The sequence below is a fragment of the Scardinius erythrophthalmus genome (genome assembly GCF_964197995.2).
Source record: "Scardinius erythrophthalmus genome assembly, chromosome: 14".
In the NCBI taxonomy this organism is placed as follows: Eukaryota; Metazoa; Chordata; class Actinopteri; order Cypriniformes; family Leuciscidae; genus Scardinius; species Scardinius erythrophthalmus.
The window spans coordinates 27471663-27492066 of NC_138234.1; the positions used below are offsets into that span (position 1 = coordinate 27471663).

General features: G+C 34.9%; 1 protein-coding gene across 1 annotated transcript; it reads right to left on the reverse strand.

Annotated features, from left to right (window-relative positions):
- Positions 1–1015: 1015 nt before the first annotated feature.
- cxcl12b (chemokine (C-X-C motif) ligand 12b (stromal cell-derived factor 1)) lies at positions 1016–10267 on the reverse strand. Its single transcript, XM_081385295.1, has 4 exons — positions 10123–10267; positions 7161–7278; positions 5348–5431; positions 1016–3014 (listed from the first exon to the last, which is right to left on the reverse strand). The coding sequence occupies exons 1-4, from the start codon at positions 10187–10189 to the stop codon at positions 2984–2986; spliced, it is 300 nt and encodes a 99-aa protein (XP_081241421.1). The 5' UTR covers positions 10190–10267; the 3' UTR covers positions 1016–2983.
- Positions 10268–20404: the final 10137 nt, after the last annotated feature.

The window sequence follows — 20404 nt, forward strand, 5'->3', positions numbered from 1 at the left end:
GGTTTATTGTATTACAGAGATAATAATTATTTTAGTTCATAATATAACAAATATTTGTTTCTAATTTTATTAAGGCAATGAGACAAGAAATAACCCAGCACATGAGTAAGACTTAACCCAGCAAGAGGGTTAATTTCACCCACTGGTTGGGTCAAATGAATGACCCAGAAATATGGGTTAAATGGTAAAACCCAGCACCTGGGTCAAACCAACCCAGCGCGTGTTCTGTCCAATAGTGACCCAGCCGTGTGGTTAAGGTTGGGTTATTTTTTAACCCAGCAGTTTTTAGAGTGTACGGTCCAGCAAATGTCTTTTCCAGAAATCCGTGTTTTAGGGTGCAGACGTCTGGCTCTACTGACCCTGAGGCAACATTCACACTGGGGCCTTTTTAATAGGACATTTTTACAATAAAAAGTTGCATTTAGTAACAGTGGAAAACAAGAGAAACATACATCTGTCCAGTGCTTATTAGAAAGAGCTGATGAAAAACACATGTTTGACTGTTTGCTTTTGGTTCCTAGAGTTTACAGAGGAAAATTCATATAAGGAAATGTGATGATGAATTTATGTATGTATACATATTGTATATAAAAACAATATATAAATATATATTTTAAAAATGTGCTTTTATATATATATACATATATATATATATATATATATATATATATATATATATATATATATATATATATATATATATATATACACTACCAGTTTAGTAAAACTAATAATTTAGTAATCTATGGCTTTATAATTGAGTAATCTTTAGCCAAATAATTTATATGGTTTTATATGTTGGCAATTAATATAATATATATATATATATATATATATATATATATATATATATATATATGTATAAAATAACATTTTACAAGTTATAAAAATGATATGATATAAAATTTTCTTTTCAAATGTTTCATTTAAATGAGCTTGTAAACAGCATATAACTCGGACAAGTGAATAATTGTGGAAGTGTGATCTGTAATACAATGCTCTCTAGAAATTCCTTCATTGTACAGTTGTGTTTTTATTCATATCGATCAATACAAAATACAAAAATAAATCATTACATTACAAACTCCTTATATTTTTAAAGTGGCTCAAAAACAGCAATTGGGCATTTGAGTCAAAACATGATCAGAAACAATGTGTGTTAGATAAATGTGTTAATGTCATGGAGACCATAATCACAGTCATATCTTAATTTTGTGGCTAAAAACAATTCACGATACATATGGAATACATAAAGTAATATTAATTTAGTCTACAAAAATCGCTTGCATTTATGCGGTTCAGTTTTGGTCCCTGTTCAACCCATTTACTGACAGCCATTTAGTGCTGGAGAATATTTACATGTTGGTTGTTCTTGTTGGATCCAAGTCACAACCAGTATGACACACATTTAGGCCACTCGACAGTGCAGATCTGGAATATCGCTCGATACACATGAGCAGAAGTTTTAAGCTGCCATGGCGTGATTGCATTAACAACACCTGCTTTATACATATTAAACTGCATTTAAACTGCATATTTCTTGAATTTCAGTGTATGGCATTTGCTACACACAGGTAGCAGAGAGGAAGAGGAAGGCAGGAAACTATGATTCTGTTTCCTGTAGTATAGCAGCCCTGTGCCAAACGTGTCTCTGTTCCAAAACCTTGCTATCTCTTACTTAAATAGTGGACTGCTAAGTGCACAACACATAGTGTCTACTATCTTCTAAGGGTAGGTTTACACAACGATGTACTAAAAATCCAAACGTTTTTCCTTTGCATTGAGACGACAACATTGTCAAAACGATCTCCGTTCACACGGATCCGTGAAAACGACTAAAAACGCTATATTATTCATGCCAGGCCAGTAGATGGCGATGTCACTTTGTAAGGAAACACTAGACGCCCATAGACTGAAAATGTTTTCACAAATTCGCATTTTTGTTGTTTACACAGAGACGATAACAGTATCGTTTTCAAAAGCGTGTACTTTGAAACCCGTTTTCAAAAGATTGCGTTTTCAGGCCCTCAAAACGGCGTTGTCGTGTAAATAAACGGCCAAAACACATAAAATGTTTGACGTTTTTAGTTGAAATTGGTGTCGCGTAAACTGTTATGGAACTTTGTAAGTGATTGATTTGAAACACTCCACAAAAATGTTAAGCTCACAACTGATTCCAAACAGTTTGGCGTTAGCATGTTGCTAAGCTAATTGCGCAATTTTTAAGAATAAAAACGCATAGAAATATAGGGAATAGTCCATGTTTAACTTTTTATTTAGAATTGAATGAAATTTGAGTATATTTATGAATTGCTTTTCATGTCCGCCTTCTTGGATTTTGAATTGAGCTTGTCGCAATGCATTCTGGGATTGCTTCGATTGTGAAATACAACTGATACTGACTTAAATTTAATAAAAGGCAGTTTATTTAGTCGTTTTTCACATTGGGTGTCTAGGTAGGCGACTCATTAGGTTTTGGAACAGAGCTAGCATTAGCATGCTAGATCATTCATGTGTGCTGATGAGCTTTTAAACACCTAGACTACAGCTAAAGTAAGCTTGAACAGGGGCAGTTTTAACTTTTTGCATCTTTTTCACTTGCTTGCGTCCCTTATTAATCCCAAACTATCCTAAAGGTTAAACATCCCTATGACACAAATCCACAAACTCTCATTTTTACTGCCCTTTAAGTTGCGGAAAACCTGTAAATATTTCTCTTGCCTTCACATTCACACGTTTAAGGTCGCGTTCGATCGCTTCATTCACTCGTGCACCAGTAAATAGTCACAGCCAGCAGTAGCAGTGCGTCGGGATGAAGGTGTTTGGTTGTGTTTTGGTGAGCTGCAGGCTGGTTTAGGTGAAGTGCTGTTTGTGCAAGCAGTCCAGAAAGAGGAAGAGTGATCTAAGAGAGCGAGGGAAGAGGACGTGCGCCTCTTTAGAGGTCAGAGATGCACCATGGTCCTCCCCGCACATCCTCGCGCGTTTACTTTGAACGCTTCTTTGACTTCTTTATTCTGAAAGAGAAAGAAAAGTCATGTTATTAGAGATGAACAACCACTTGTTTTGTTTTCCATATACAGTACTACTTTCAAGACCAATACTGTAGATGTCAGTGCTGAAACATTTATTACATTTCTGAGGATGAAACTTGTAGTCTTTGAACATTTCTATGAACTATTCTGTTAATGCATGCAACGTTTTTTTTTTTTTATCAATCCAGAACATAGTTTTGTCAAAAAGTCTTTTGCAAGTACATCACTTGGAACAAAAAGATTACTAAGTTTTAGATTTATTGTAATAAATTCGAAGGCAGATAGTAGAGCAGTGCTATTTTAGTATTATTTATATACTAATATAGCACTTGTTCATATTTTTGAATGGGTTTTTATTTGTAAATTTGTTTTACTTTAAGTTTTACTAATTTTGCTATGTGCTTTTGTCATCATTATTAGTTTTGCTTTTTTTGCTCCAGACTGACCCATAATAATCAACACATCTATAGTGTTTTTTTTTTCTCCCTTTTTATGTTTTAATGGTATCATTCAGTTTGGCTCAGTGGCACAATAGGAGGCCGATTATAGTGGTGTAAAACCTCTCTGCTCTGCCTGTTACCTCAACATTAATCTACAATTAGTGTGATCAATGAACAGGGGTTAAATGCTTAAGGCTCTGTGGTGGAGCCTAATTACCTACTTAGGTAAACGTGTAATTTATATAATCTTAAATTACCCAATAACATTCCACATATGCCATTTAATTGTCAGGAACAACAACTTGTAAATTGCAGCTAAGATTTGTTTTAAAACACTTAATGCTACAGCACCTTTACATTTGCTTTTGATGTAAAGTAAATTGCGTAAATTAACATTCTGTAAATCCTTCTCACTGCAAATTTAATACAGCTGATTACATCAGAACATATACATTTCATTATTTCTTTTTAATAAATCGGTGTGATTCCATGATAGGTTTTCTTATGTAAAGCATTGTTTTACTTTTTTTTTTAACGTTTTATAATTAGAGGTGTAAAATTACCTCAAAGGTCATGGCTATTTCCGGTTTTGACAATTAGAACGAATCTCCCAAGTTGCATGTACATGAAAATGTTTGTTTTTGTAAAAATCGCATATAGCCTGGTTTCCATTACAGTTTTGCGCAAAACTTTTGCGATATTTCCTAAATGTCGCTAAAAAAAATTTGCACAATGACGCCGTTTCCATTAACCGATGTTATGTGACAAAAACATTTTTTTTTTTCACGCGATAAGTCATTCCAGAAATCATGGTAACTAATGTTGATAAGTCTATGTATATCGCAGCCACTGCACTAGCCATTATTTTTAATCGAACGAGACGTAAGCGTGTTATCCAAGCATTAATGGCAAGAAAAAAGCCCCTTATACTTGGGAGCAGAACATATGAGATGTTTCTGTAGGTTATAGTTCACGATTTCACAGAGGAACTGTTGTGAGGTGTCCAGGTGTCTCGCCAGGTGATCTCTAAATGCGGAAAAACTGTTTGCAGTTTTGCGAAATATTCCTTTTTCGAATTGGCAGAAAAACCACCTCATGCGAGTGTAAAAACCTTTTTGCGATATATGGGAGTTTTTGTGAAATTGATGTGTTTCCATTGGGCGTATTTTCAAATTCGCATTTTCAATTTGCGCAGTTTGAAGGGTAATGGAAACGCAGCTAGTGTTATGTGTAATGTTACGTCTACACTTTACATACTTTTTTGTATGTGAAGTGTATACACGTAACTTTTTGTTACATTTATTACTGAGATCAGTAAGGGTACGTTTACACAACAACGATGTACTAAAAACAGCTTCCTTTGCATTTTTTGTTGTCAAAACGATCCCTGTTCAAGTGGATCGGCGAAAAACGACTAAAGACGCTGTATTATTCATGCCAGGCCAGTAGATGGCGATGTCACTTTGTAAATTAATACTACGAGCCTATTGACTGAACACGTAATACGCATGCCGTCACCGTTTTCACAGATTCGTGTTTTTGTAGTTTACACGGAGACGATAACGGTATCGTTTTCAAAAATGTGCACTTTGAAACCCGTTTCAAAAGTTTGCACTTTCAGGCTCTCAGAACACCGTTGTTGTGTAAATGAACGACCAAAACACATAGAGAGTTTTCAGTGTATTGTTGAAAACCGTGTCGTAGCACCTTAGAATAAACATTTTGTAGTTTAAGTTTTAAACATGATTTCTTTTCCAGTAGATTTGTTTACATTTTAATTCACAGTTTTTAAGTCTATAAGGAAACAGACTGTATCTTATCTCATGATTCCCAGTGAACTGTTTTTTTTCTAGTGTAGAAAGAGTTTCTTCTTACTTGTTAATGGCATTCTTTAGATACTGCTGAAGCCATTTGGTCTTGGGGTTGATGCAGACCTCTCTGTTGTTCTTCAGCTTGGCACTGGTAATGAGAGGGAGAAAAGAAGGGATTTGTTTCGGACGAGAGCAAAAGAGAGACTGTACCTTTCTCCCTCTGCGGTTCTATAGTGTGTTTCATCAGATCGTATCAGCTGTCCGTCATGGACTACATTTCAGCTCCTCTATTCTACTGTACTGGCAGGAGTCACTGCACTCCATCAGATAACGGGATTGAATTAGAGGCGGTCCGGTTCGTGAGGATAATGTGCTGCTGTCTGGAAGTTCGGAATTTTTGATGATTCTGAAGATTTTGACTGAGATTCCCAGAACTGTGCTTGTGCATATAGTTTGTCAAAAGATCTATCTATCTATCTATGTTATTTGATCTATCTATCTATCTATCTATCTATCTATCTATCTATCTATCTATCTATCTATCTATCTATCTATCTATCTATCTATCTATCTATCTATCTATCTATCTATGTTACATCCTTGCAATAACTAGGCCTACAGCAATATTTACCGTGATATTTGAAAAAAAAAAAAAAAAAAACTGTTGCTGGGAGAATTTGTTGGTTAACGACAAATAGAAAAAGTAAAGTGTCTGAAATTACTCGAGCAGAAATCTTTTTGATTGATATCTGACCTCCAAATTTGCTTCGGCACAGCCAAGAAAATCCCCTCAAACGCTTCGTTCACCCACACATGGAGAAAACAACACAAATGACACCCAGACTTCGCACCTCAGTGGCAAAAGGTTGTGTTTGAGAGTTAGCGGCTCACGTTGCCATTCAAATGGCTCCTATTCGTATTGCTTACACCTCACACACATACGGATCTCTCAATCTGTCTAGACAAATGGAGCCTGTCGGCTCAGATAAAAGATCCGCTTAACCCCAATTCTACACGAATCCTCCCAATCAACCTCCCGATCAGTAAGCTAACTAAAAGTGTAATGCTACCCCCTGTTTGTTTTCCGGCGGGATGTCTTCCATTGAGTTTATCTTGAGAGAGTTTGCTTTATTTGTTTGTTTGTTTGTGATTAGGGCTCTGAGTTAATCTAGCTAGTCTAAACGATCTTTTGCGCGAGCTTGTCGGTGGTCTGGGACCGAGCCAGCAGGTAGTAATTACCTCACAGCTAGCTAATGCTAACAACAAAATGAGTGATGTGCGTGTCTAGGGGGGAAAGGGTAGGTGGCTGTCTTTCATCTAGGCCAATGAATCCGAAAGGATTTCTAAACAAGATGTGTGGAAGGTGGCAGATTAAAGGTGATTTCCTCCGGCCAAAGTTTGTTCCCCAAATGACCCTTGGCTACATGCTAACCTCCGTAACCCCTGTAACCTTGATCGCCTTTAGCGCTTTGGCTTTTCTGCTGCTGACGGGGTACAAATGATTCGGTTTAATACATTCCAGACCACTGAAGTAATACCAAATGCTGGTAAAATGAAAAGGACAAGGTCACCCGTAACACAAAGCTAATCATTTTGACCCTTAACAATTATTGTGTCATGAAAACCTGAACGCTCATGATGGACAAAATCACTCTCTCAAATGTTCTCATTCGGTCCTTTTTTGTTACTCTGTTACTGAATAACAGGACACATTGCTTCTTTCCCACATGGTTTGTGGAAATTTGCAACTTTAAGAGCTATTTCTGGCGCTCTTAAAAGGACTATCGTTGGTGTACTTTAATGTAGTTGTGGAAAGCATGAAAAATGTGGTAGAGTTTTGCTGTTGTGAGATAGACGGCCGTGGGATGTCGACTCACATGACTTGGAACGGGCAGCTGGGCGTGTGGAGGAACTTAATCTCACGGATGCTCCTCTGCGGGACGGTGTTGAGAGTGGACCGGCACCAACATCTCTCCACCAGACTGATGGGTTTCGCTGTGACGGGATCAGAACAGAAAGTATGGAGTCAGTGCAGGAGAAATATGAAAAATGCCTCTTATATCAAAGAGATTTGAAGTTACAGTTTGTATTGAAGTGATAAATCAATACACTTTAATTAATGAATTCAAAAGTTTGGTTTGTTTTTGAAAGAAATTAATACTTTTATTTGGCAAGGATGCATTAAATTGATCAAAAGTGACAGTAAAGACATTCATAATGTTACTTCTGTTTTAAATAAATGCTGTTCTTTTGAATTTTTTTATTCATTTTTTATTCATTATTCATTTTATTCAGTTTCCTCAAAAATATTAAGCAGCACAACTGTTTTCAACACTGATAATAATCATAAATGTTTCTTGGACATTAAATATTAGACTGATTCCTGAAGGATCATGTGACACTGAAGACTGGAGGATTGATGCTGAAAATTCAGCTTTGCACCACAGGAATAAATTGCATTTTGAAATATGTTCAAATAGAAAAACAATATTTTAAATGATAATAATATTTCACAATTTTACTGTTTTTACTGTATTTCTTGATCATCAAATGCAACAGAAGAGACTTCTTTCAATAGCATGTAAAAAATCCCAAATGTTTCAATAGTAGTGTATAAGATCTTCAAAATACAGATATTATATTAGAAACATATTTTAAAATATTTAAAATACTTAAGATAATTCCTTGCTTCTCTTCATATTATTTTCATTAATTCATGGAAATATAGTTTAAAACAAATCTTGTTTTCAATTTTAAAATTTAATGTATACTGATTTGTGTCCTATGTAAAAAAATGCCCAAAAAATACCCAAATATATATATATATATTTTTACATTGCAACAGATTATCACAAAGTTTTTGTAATGCATACAATAACAAGATGGATAAACAGCTGTTTCTAGCTGATCTGAACCTTTAAAATTACTTGACAAAACCTTTGTATTCAGAACTTACAAAGACGCAATGAAATCACATATTAGAAACTTAATTCCCAACTAAAGCAATCCATAGTTCCTGTTAGTGCAATATCATCCTACAGTACAACTCAAATCACTGAACTCTCGAAAGCATCTTCTGAAAGTGTCCGATCACCTGCGTCCATTAACAAACCCTGATCATTAAAAAGAGATTAGTCTGCATTCTAGTGGCCCTCGTCCATTCACACAGGGGCCGGCCTGGCTTTTCACTCGCCACGTTTTTCATCAGGAGCCTTTCTGAGGGTCCTCAACATTAAATACGGCACAATCCCATAATCACACTATGCCACTCCAGGTTTAGACCTGAATTTGTGCATTAAATGAATCTGCTGAAGAACATTCTCTGAATGGTTTCACATCTCCCTGGTTTCCCTTTGCACTTTGCCGAAACGGACCCGGTTATGAGGCAAGTCAAACTCTGAATTCCCACAGATATTCCCGACACTCTCTGTTCCCTTTATCATGTTAAACACCGGCCCATTAAGCCTTGACTAAACACTGCGCCAAGTGAACAGCGCAGGAACTTTTTGCTTACTATTCCCTAATTAGACAGTAATTAATAGAGCTTGCGGATAAGTAAACAGTGTTAGTTTTTTTTTTTTTTTTTTGCACAGCAGAAACAACAAAGCCAGACTTCAGCTGGTTAAACATCTCACCCAAACCTTCTGGCCTTTTAGATCAGGCCCGCTAACATGTAAAGACATGTACAGCTATATAGTGAAGACATATTATGCTAATTTATGCAGGGCATTTACCAGCTGCAAGGTGATATTAATGGGACCTCTTAATGACCGTTAACTCCTTAATGATCATTAACTGAAAACAGTCACTGTTCTGGAAAACTTAATACAGCAGTTCTGCAATTTATGGCTCAAGTAATAAAACATTTCAGCAGAACATACACTGTAAAAACTTTTACGAAGTTGTAAATAAAACAAAGATTATTGGAGTATGTTTTGCAAGAAAATACTATTTCAGGGTTTCTACTTAAATATTTCCTGTTTTATTAAATGTTACTTGCCGTTTCTTTGTAATTATTGTGAATTTTACAAGCAATTTCTCAAACTATTGAAAATTGTTTCAAAGTAAATCCTACACCATTTTCTTCAGTGTTTAATAGGAAAGCAATGAGTTTTTGTTTTGTTTTTTGTTTTTAGTTTATTTTAGCTTTGTTTTTGTTTACTTTTTAGTTTGCTTTGTATTTGTTTAGTTTTTAGTTTTGCTTTGTTTTTGTTTAGTTTTTAGTTTAGCTTAGCTTTGATTTTGTTTAGTATATATTTTGTTTTGAGTGGCGAATTTAAAATGAATTAATATTACACATTATAAATGTATTTTTCAAAATAACAAAATACATTTTTAGTCACTTTGAACATATTTATTTTGTTACATTACAATATTACATTGATTGTTACATTACAATATATTATTTTATTACATTTATAATGAATACACTAATTTCATTTATTATAAATGTGTTATTCAAAATAAAACAAGTTTTATTTTTTTTTATTTTAGTGTAAGATGCCCAGGATGATACACCAGTCTTGCTACACTTAAAAAAATTATAAGATCAATAAGTTATGACAACATGTTTTTACATTGCTTAAACTCATCAAAATAAGTTAAGCAATTTTCAACTTTTTTATGTTAAACAAGATTCAACTCATTTTTTAAAGTCAGTAAAATGTAAATTAAGCTGAAATTAATTAAACATCCAAGTTGATTGTACTTAAAAATGTTAGGCAGCAAATTTATTTTACAATGTATTTATAATTAACTGAATTGCAACACAACACGTCAAAGCATCATCTGAAAACTTAAATGCTGTAAATCTGTAAATGTTAGTCGTAGCCCACTTACCGTCAGTCTCTGGGCTCCATATGGCGAGCGTCAGCAGGGCCACCAGCGCTAGAACTTTGCTATCCATGCCAAGTGTGTCTGTGTGTGTGTGTGTGGCTTTTGTCCGTCACAGCTAGCTTCCAGAGCTCAGTGTGGCGTCTCAGAGCTCTGCGAAGTGTTAAGACTGAGGACCAGAGGGAAACACCCCCCCTTTCTCAGGAGGAGGGGATGAAGGAGGAGGGGGGCTGGACCCTGTCCTCCGACTGCCACCTTCTCTGCAGCGAAAGTCTGAAAATGTTCTGGCAAAGATTCAACAGTGATAGTCTGACTCAGACTCTCTCTCTCTTGTTTCTATCTTCCTCTGCATCTTTTTTCTCTTCTCAGAGGAGCGGAGAAAGCAGAGTCCCTGCTGTTATCTCAGTATTGTTGTTTCTCAATGCTTCGATTTGTTATTGTTTGTTTCATGTCATGTTTTTCTGGTAGTCGACTTTCACTTAACTGGCGCTGCTGTATTTCCTGGCTCTCAGTTTACCAGCAGATTCCCTCCATTTTAGGATTCTATATGATTCGGGTGTATCTGAAGGCAGAAGTTTGAATGCACACTTTTTGTGATCTTTAAGACCTAAAAGCTTATGCTTAAATGCTGGAAATTTGTTTTGTAGACAATTATAATTAAAGAAATGTGATGGAAAAGCTGCCAAACAAGTGTTACAATAATATATATTTTTTTGGTCACAAGATAAAAGCCATGGGAAATTGGATTGACTTTAACATTACATTAAAACATTTTATTTTGCAGCATTTTTTTCTCTTAAACTATCAAGGAAAAGTATTTTATATTCAAAATATTTAATAATTTAGAATATTTAGAAATAATATTTGTAATAGTGAGCTTGCCTCCAAATGCTGTAAATAACTGTTAGTTGATGCCACTGGCACAACTTACCCCGAAGTCACTGGCACATCTTACCCCAAATCATTAATAATTTGTGACTAATCTGCCAAATATTTATCGGCAGTTAACCAACATAGAATATTTTAAAGAAATTATATAATATAAAAATTATAACTTTTTTATTTAATGTTTATTTCATTTTATTATATATCTGAAGCCATAAGATGTGTAATTAACAGACCAAAACTGTTATAATTTGCTCTGCCAAATTAATTTGCATTTGTTTTCATTCAAATATGGGGCGTTAAGACGTGTCATGCCATTTTCCACGATCACTATCACTAGCGTGACACGTCCTGACGTAGCACATTTGAATGCATTGATTAATTGAACAATAAAAGTTCTTGCCCAGTTGAACAGGCCTTTGCAACAAAGCGAAAAACCCCAAAAAACGAGCACAGACCAAAGCAAGGGCATGTGAGTGTCCGTCTCCATAAAACAGTGGCTGGTGAAGTACCTTTCAAACAGAGTCAGTGGAGACACTGTGTTACACTTTTAATAGGCTGCATTCAGACCCTCACGCTGAGAGACCAAACCCCCTTAACAGCCCGTAAACTTTAGAGGGTGTTGATAGTTATCAAGCGGTCAGCCGAGGTGCAAACAACAGGCATGTGAAAAAGAGTGGTATACAAACTTAACATTAACTATATGTTTTTGAGGCCATCGAGAGTCTGTTGTGTTTCAGTGGCACTTCAAACGTCTTGCAGTTCGTAATATTTAGTCACAGGAGTGACGTTTGGCACGTATAACAAACAATATTGCAGGTGGAAAAACAATGATCCCTGTTAAACAACAGAAGTATTTTCTTTGTTGTTTAAATGTACACTCTGAGTATTTTAGTGATCCCTTTTGATCTGAGATCAAACGCTCGGATTTTCAGCTTTAAAATGTAAGCGCTCGAACTTTTTTTGACTTTGTTGTTTTTTCTGGCTTTGTGGCGTCCAGTGATATTAGTAAATCCTGCGTTAATGTTCACATTGTTGATCTCAACCCTTGGCCTTGTTTAAAGTGCAAGTGAGCAGGAGGATGTTGAAAAGATTACCAAACATCACTACTGACCTAAGTGACAACTCTGCAACTTGTATCACTTTAGAGGGCAGAGGGCACGTTTCACATCCTCAGGTTTCGTGTTTCAGAGAAACGTTTTCCTTCACTTTGTTCTCACGAAGAGCTGACGGACAACCGAAGACGAATGCATGACGCAGGACAGTAAATAAATCACTTTATATTTGTGTTTATTTACATTTCACTGAAGCAGAAAATTACACTAGGTGAGAGTGGGGGTAAGTTGTGCCACTTTTTTACCTATTTTCTCTAGGCAATGGGGATTGAAAGAAAATTGGTTAAAGTTTAATTGTTGGGGAATACATGAACAATTTGCATAAATGAGAGCCAACAGTTTAGTAATGCACAATGCATATTATTTATTTTAGCTTAAACTATCTAGGAATTGTTTTTAATATTCAGAATATATAAATGTGGCAATTTCTTCAACCACTTTGAATTGGTATTTGCTACTGAAAGATTATTTGTAATAGTGAGATTCGCCTTTAAATGCTGTAAATAATATCACTGTTAGTTGATGGCGCTGGCACAACTTACCCCAATGCATCTGGCACAACTTACCCCAAAGGTACCATTTTAGTTAAAAAAATGTTTTATTATTAATTAATGGCTAATAATTTAGCAACTGAGGGGCCACAACACCATTTTTAACTAAAAAGAGAAAACTTTTTATGCGTTTGGCCGTTCATTTACACGACAACAGCACTGAAAACGTAAATGTTTGAAAATGGGTTCAGTGCAAGTCTTTAAAAAAACTATACCATTTTCGTATCAGTGTAAACTACAAAAACACAAATTTGTGAAAATGGTGACGTCATGCGTATGTGTATTACATGTTCAGTCTATAGGTGGGTAGCGTTTCTTTACAAAGTGACTTCTACTGGTCTAGCATGAATAATACAGCGTTTTTAATCGTTTTCACTGATCCGGGAAGTTTTGACAATGTTGTCGTCTGTATTTGAAAAACACAAAGTAAAAACTTTTCAGTTTTTTAGTACATTGTTGTTGTACCCTAATTTATATGGGTTTATTTATTGCCAGTTAACCAAAATGTAAGACATATTTTTAGGAAATTATATGAGATAACAATTATAAAATGTATAAAAATGATGGACTTTAATAATGTAATATAAAATACACAACAGTGAAAAAACTATGTAATTATAATAACTAATATATTGTTGTGAATATATTTGTTTGTTTATATGTTGTACATTTACAATTGTTTTATTCATTAACAATATTAATTCAATATATTAAATTGGAGTTAAAACTTAATATATTAAATTAAATATATTAAATAATGGCTATGTACTTGGATGCATTTACCCAGATCTTTACCAAATGAAACCTGAAAGCTATTTTCAACATAAAAAAATGCTTACAGTAATTTTTTCATGATAATCTGTTAATTACAGTTGGCTATATATGATTGGCCCTTTATGGTAACATGATAAAAATGACTGTGTTTTAAACGTTTTTGGTGGTATAGTAAGTTTCCTTCTCTCTTCAGTTCAAGTTGTTTCTTTTGATGTTGCGGTATTGCTTTCCATCTAGTACAAACTTTAATGAATGTGATGATGGACTTTTGTTGGTCCAAGATTCCATAAGGAGATTATTTACATCCATTCGTGATTACAGTTAATACAAATATACTAAACATACAAACCTTACAAAAAAGGAAAGAAGTCAAAGAAACACAAACCCATTAAACAATATACATTTGCACATACGAGCCATACTCAAACTCCAGTCATCAGACTCAGTATCCACTGGTCGATAGGCATCTAGAAGCAGCAGGTGTGTCATAGCACTCAACCCCAGCAAAGCAGAGCCGGAGGTCTGATCCGTGCTAGCGCTCACATCTGTCCTGAGAGACTCGCTCCTTACGCATGCAGGGTTTATTATGTTCCAAACTGAGAAGCTGAGATGTTTGTTAAGAATCAGAGGACAACTTTTGTCATCTTTGAAAAGAGGGAACACATTAAAGGGATGAAAGGCTTCCCTCTGCTGGTCTCTGCGGCTGCACGGCAAATAAAAAACAATCACTCTCTATCAGACTTTTTAAACAAACCGCTCAACCGTTCAGTCTGTTTGATGGCAACTTGTGGCAACGCAGTCTCCGGAAACAAATGCTACTTCAATAGTGTTTAATTTTTTTTAGTAAAGATTTAATATATATAATTGTGTATATATTTTTTTGTATGTATTTGTTAATATGTTGTATATTGTATTGTTTATATATATATATATATATATATATATATATATATATATATATATATATATATATATGTTACCGGCAAAGTGTGAAATCCCGGTATTGTGTAGAATGCCTAGGCAATGTATAGAATGCCTGATGTTTTTTGCAAAAAATACATTACATAATTCTATACATTACCTAGGCATTCTATAGAATGCCGGATTACACACTTTGCCGGTAACATATATATATATATATATATATATATATATATATATATATATATATATATATATATATATATATATACACACACACACACATACATACACATATATATACTTAAATATATATAATCTAGTAATGCATAAAATATTATATTAATATATGTATTGTCATATATTAAAATATGTAATTATTTATGCTACTGCAATAGTGATTATAATTTTATTACATTACATAATTTAATAAAATAACATATTATTTATTGTTGTGTATGTATGTGTGTATATATATATATATATATATATATATATATATATATATATATATATATATATATATGAAGAGTTCAGATGCAAAGACCTCTAAGTGTCATCTGAAATGTTCTTGTAGAATGATCATTTTTATGAAGCTCATATATTTAAGTTCAGTAATTTCACTTAAATGGCGATGAAAATGACCTATTAATTGCCATTTAAGTGAAATTTCTGAACTTAAATAAAAATGATCATTCTAGAAGAAAATTTCAGATGGCACTTAGAGGTCTTTGCATCTGAACTCTTCATATATATATATATATATATATATATATATTCTGTATATAATATAAAATAGTAGTATGTACAATATTATAATTATACATTTACCATATATTGAAATATTTTATTATATAATTATAAAATGATGCAAAATAGCAAAAAAGTTAAGTAAAAATTTCAATACAATGAAAAATTGGCAAGTCTGCAAAAATAAGTCAAGTTTCAGGTAATCTAAGCAAAAACTCTTAATTTGGTAACATCTAAATTCACTGGTTTTATTCTTGTTGAAATATAATTTAGTACGACTGAATCAACCAGATTGCATTGGGTTACAACAACAAAATAAGTTTTTAAGTGTAAAAATTGCTCCTCAAGGTACATTTTCACTTTTTACGGTGTGCTACAGCAGGTTTTGCTCTAAAAACAAGGCGAGGAAATGAAATACCAAAAGTGCCACGAATGTTAGCTCAAGTGAATGAGGAAAAAGAACTGGAATGATTCCGGTATATCCAGTGTTTAAAGTAGATATCAGATGCAGAGGAGATAAGGGAAAGTCCATCCTGTGTCAACAGTGAATGCTGGGGGGTCTTGTGTTGGGGGTAGTTATCAGTTTAACACTTCTCCTGGAGTCTCAGCTGGTTCCTGTCAAGTCTGCATGAGAGACCCCCTATAGACCAGGTCTAATCGCTTCAGCCAGACCAGGTTTACAAGGATCAGCCCTGAACAAAGAGAGAACACTTCTGTCTAAGTTCAGTCTGCTTTCTTGCTTCTTTATTACTCCTTTGAGTCACAAACGTGTGTGAGCCAAAGGAAAATTTGTTCAGACTTCTGGGCTGCATTTACACTGTTTTAATGTTTAATGCACTCATCTCAAATGTCTGTCATCATTTATTCCAAACCGGTATGTCTTACTTTCTTCTTGTGGAACACACAGACTGTCTCAGTGTTATTTGTCCATGCAATGAAAGTCAATGCTGTGCCGTGTTGTTTTGGACCCCATTGACTTTCATTAAATGGACAAAAACAGTTGAATCATTCGTCAAAATATGTTCCTCTTTTCCATCCAATTACAATAAATGTGGACTAAAGCTTTGAAGCGTAAAAAAAATTACACAAAAACAAGTGCTCTATATTATAAGTCTAGTGAAGTCATGTGATAGTTTTAGGTGATAAAAAGACAAAAAAAAAAAAATTCTTCACTTAAAATCCACGACATCCATGTTGGATTTTGCCAGTGAATCAGTTAATGAATCATTGGAGAGTTTGAGCAAAATTCCAATGCGTTTTTGCAACAAAATCTGCTCTTTCCCAGATATCAGGTTTGAACGCCTTATTTCTGGCATTTGTCTTTAAGTGCCTAATGGATCTTTTCTTTAAAGTTTCTTTGAAACTCTGCTTGTAAGAGGGGGAAAAGATCCTTTAAATGATGGCAGGACGTTTACTTTGCAGCATTGTGTGTCGGATTCTGGCAGCCCTTCAATGAGCATTTTTTCTTCTTTCTATTAAACAAAAGACGTAAATGCTTTGCCTCAGAAACTCCCACCACACACTTCCAGACGGCCATATTTGTCAAGTGCATAATCTGAATTTTGCCCCATCTCCATGGATCCTGATGTCGGGGGCAGATAGGGATCATTGTTTGCTTGTTTGAGGCCATATGGCTGAAATGCAGGAAGGTCAAGGTTTTGGCTGGTTAGCATGACCCGTTAGCCCCAGCTGGTAGATGTCATGAATACAACATCTAGACCTAAAGTATATATGTATATTCACACAGATTTCATGTCATATACTTCCTGGGAGTCTTGAGGCAGCCAGTCAGGAATGGGAATGCAACCGTATAGCTTTCTCCAGGTATTATATACCTCAGTAGTACAGGGTTTGGGGTGGTCGTCAAATATAGATCTTCTAAATCTGAGCTATATAGAAGGAACATAAATCTTATGTGACAAAGAAGTGACACTAAATACACTGATTATGGGCCATCAATGAGAATGAGGGGATTAGAGGAAGTAATTTGGGGATGTGGTCCTGAGATTCCCTCTTGACTGACAGTCAGTAAAGATCGTGGCAGGCCGAGACGGGGCGCATGACATCAGATTGAGTTCTCCAGCAGGGCGAGCGCACATCTCGGCTCGTGTTTTGCTCGGTGTTGCTGGAAGCGTAGCAACCAGAGTCAGTTTTAATTGACAGCAAATTTTAAATGCTTAGTAGGAGGTTGCAAAAGCCAAGATAACGTTAGAAAATGGAGGCATGAAATGTGCATGAACAGCACAGCAGATACAGCATATTTTTTTATTACATCTACATTTATTACCAAAAATGTCAACATATTATTTAGTAAAAATACTAATATCATATAATATAATATTCATAAATGTCCTAAAATAATAAGAAATCAATAGATTTTGGAAATATTATTCTAATATTATTCTATAATTTACACATTTATTAGTAATAATTATATTATATCATTAGAAATTCTTCATCATAAAAAGTCAACACATTTCTGAAAAATGTCTATATCTACCAAAAATGTAAGAATTTTGGGAAAATACTAATATAATATAATATAATCATAAAAAGTAAACACATTTCTGAAAATATTAAATTCTATAATATTCTTTCTAAATTTATAACCAAAAATGTCAACAAAATGTAGGATAAAACCTGATATAACATAATCATATAAAGTAAACACATTTATGAAAATATTCTATTCTGTTCTATTCTTTCTAAATGTATTACCATAACTGATAATAAGCAAATGATCTAAGCTAATAATCATTCCAAACACTTCCTATTAAACTTCTTTGTGCTCAGCAGGACCACTGCGCTGAAGTGCTTTATCTGTCCTCCCTTTATCAAGCAAAGAAAAATGAGGCTCATTACAGAGCATTACGTTTCCCTCTCAGCGCTGAAATGGAGGACTGACACATTAAAAGCACATTTCTGTGATATAATCAGAGAGGACGAACTTCCTCCTGCTCAGCCAAGAAGCCTCGATTGGAAGCAGGTGCTGCGTGTTCATTAGAGCAGAACTCTGAACACAATCACGACTGCTCTCTTCCTCTCCGCATGAAGCGACAAGTGGTCTGTTTCAGTCATTTTACCCTTAGCCACATTACAAGCGTAATTATGGACAATGATTGCACTCGAGGTAGATGAAAAGGATGTTTAAGGTGTTCGTTTTGTTTGAACAGAACACTGAGGCGCAATAGGAGCATCAAATTGTCAATCAAGCCAAAATTGTCTGAGATTTAAACCATTTTCTTCTTTGAATCTGAGTAATATTTGTGCAGTTTCAGTTTTTATTGTGTTGTTTTCTTTGAAACTTGGCAGCCATTTTGTATTTTGGGTGTTGAATTGCAGTGACATGCATTCTGACACTATTTGGGTTGTTATAGAGGTGAATTCAGTTGTGCAAGTCTGAAATTTAGCTATATGTTGTGTTTTAGCAGATATAAATTCTGAAGAAGAGATGTTACTGACTGCAAAATGCTGAAGAATGATGCTGTCAAATTACTCTAGTTGAGTTTAGCTGTAATCAGTCTGTTCCTGCCTCGAGTTATTTTTCTATGTTGAACACCGTTTAAACTTTTGTGATTCTGGGTCTGTTGGTAATTTAACTGATGCTGGCTGGTTCTCAATCCATTTTTTAGTGTAATGGGCACTTATAAGCATCGTTAAAGTGTCACCCTCTCAACACCTGCCGTTTCTGAGAAAACACTGAAAACATGATCCACTCTCGATCCGACAGCCGGAGTGATTTACGTCTGATTGAGGTTGCTTTAAAGATGGATCCCATATGGTCAATGCAACTGTAAAACTCTCACTCTTTGTCTAATTAAGGTTGACTCTCATTGTGTCTCATATGTAAAGTTATATATTTTTAATTGTTTTACATTTTTGTATGCATCTTATTTATTTATTTAAAGATAATATTTTGAAGAGTTTCTAGCAAATTTTTTAAAGGCCAACTTGACTGTAGTTGAACAACTTTTAGTGCTTAGCTTCCCCAACTCTATTCCAAACAGATGTTCAGTAACAGATTGAGATAAAGACTATTTGTTCTCCTCCATTCGGTCTGATCGATTGTGTTCTCATTAGGCGAAGCAAATCATGCCAGCAAATTTAAGAAGGAATTGTTTTTTTAAACAAGCTATTGTATTTCTGCCTCTCCCACACTTCTTTTCTCTCTGTTTGTAGACCCGCGGTATCTCTGAGGTATCGTCAAATGTGTCTCTAGTGAGACTGTTTTTGCTAATTTGTATAAACATTGTTTTATTCGCCATTGTTTGCATGCATTCCTCTAATCTGTCCTTTTGAATTTTTCTGCGTGTCTTGGATACGGTTTGATGAACAAGCACTGGCGAGGGCTTTTTCCTCTAGTAATAGAGGTGAGGCCATTAGGAGATGAGTCCAGGCTGTTGGAGCTGGGGCTGTTTTTGAAGTGAGAGGAGGTCATTTGGCCGAACCATTGTCCAGCAACGTCCTCTTCGACCCCACATCCCAGGCTCTAGGGTCGGACTTCAGGGCTCAAGTTCCTCTAAATGCTGGAGCAGATGGTGAAGTGGTTGCTTCATTGGAAACTAACAAAGCAAAACCAACAAGAGAAACACAAGAGGCTCACCAGGACATACCACCATAGTTCCTGTCTGTGCTTTTAAATTACGTCAGCGTAAATACTTCAAGTAAAAATTAAAATTCCATCATTTACTCACCCTCTTGTCTTGAATTCTTGGAATATAATGTATTATATATGAGTTATATGGACTACATTTATGCTGCTTTTGTGTCATTTATGAATCTTGTGGACTAAAATGCATTGAAAAGATCAGCCAGTTCAATTATTAAAAATTCACCTTTTGTGTCCCTCAGAATAAATTAAGTCATACAGGATTGGAATTATTATACTCTAATTATACAAACAATTGTCATCAAAATCACCAGCATTTTTTATCACATACTGTACATCTCATGTGAAACACATTTGGGAAATGGGACACTGGAGAAAGATGTAGCATTTTTCCCTTCTAAATTCCTTACTCAGCTACTTGCATCCCATTTTTTGAGCCTTTTGAATAACATTCCTTGTCCCCCACGATTGTTCTGGAGCTGAACACAGAGTTATCTCTTCCCTAAAGGAGATGCAGAGGTCGGCATACTTGAACTCTGTGTGAGGTAAACTACTATCCATCTAGGAAATCCTCTCTAATTGATTTTCTCTGCAGTTGGTAAACATGAGTTATGCATCCTTAGAGTATTGGTCCATTTTCACAAGCTATTTCTGCTAAACATGGGCATCCAAAAGTCCAGATT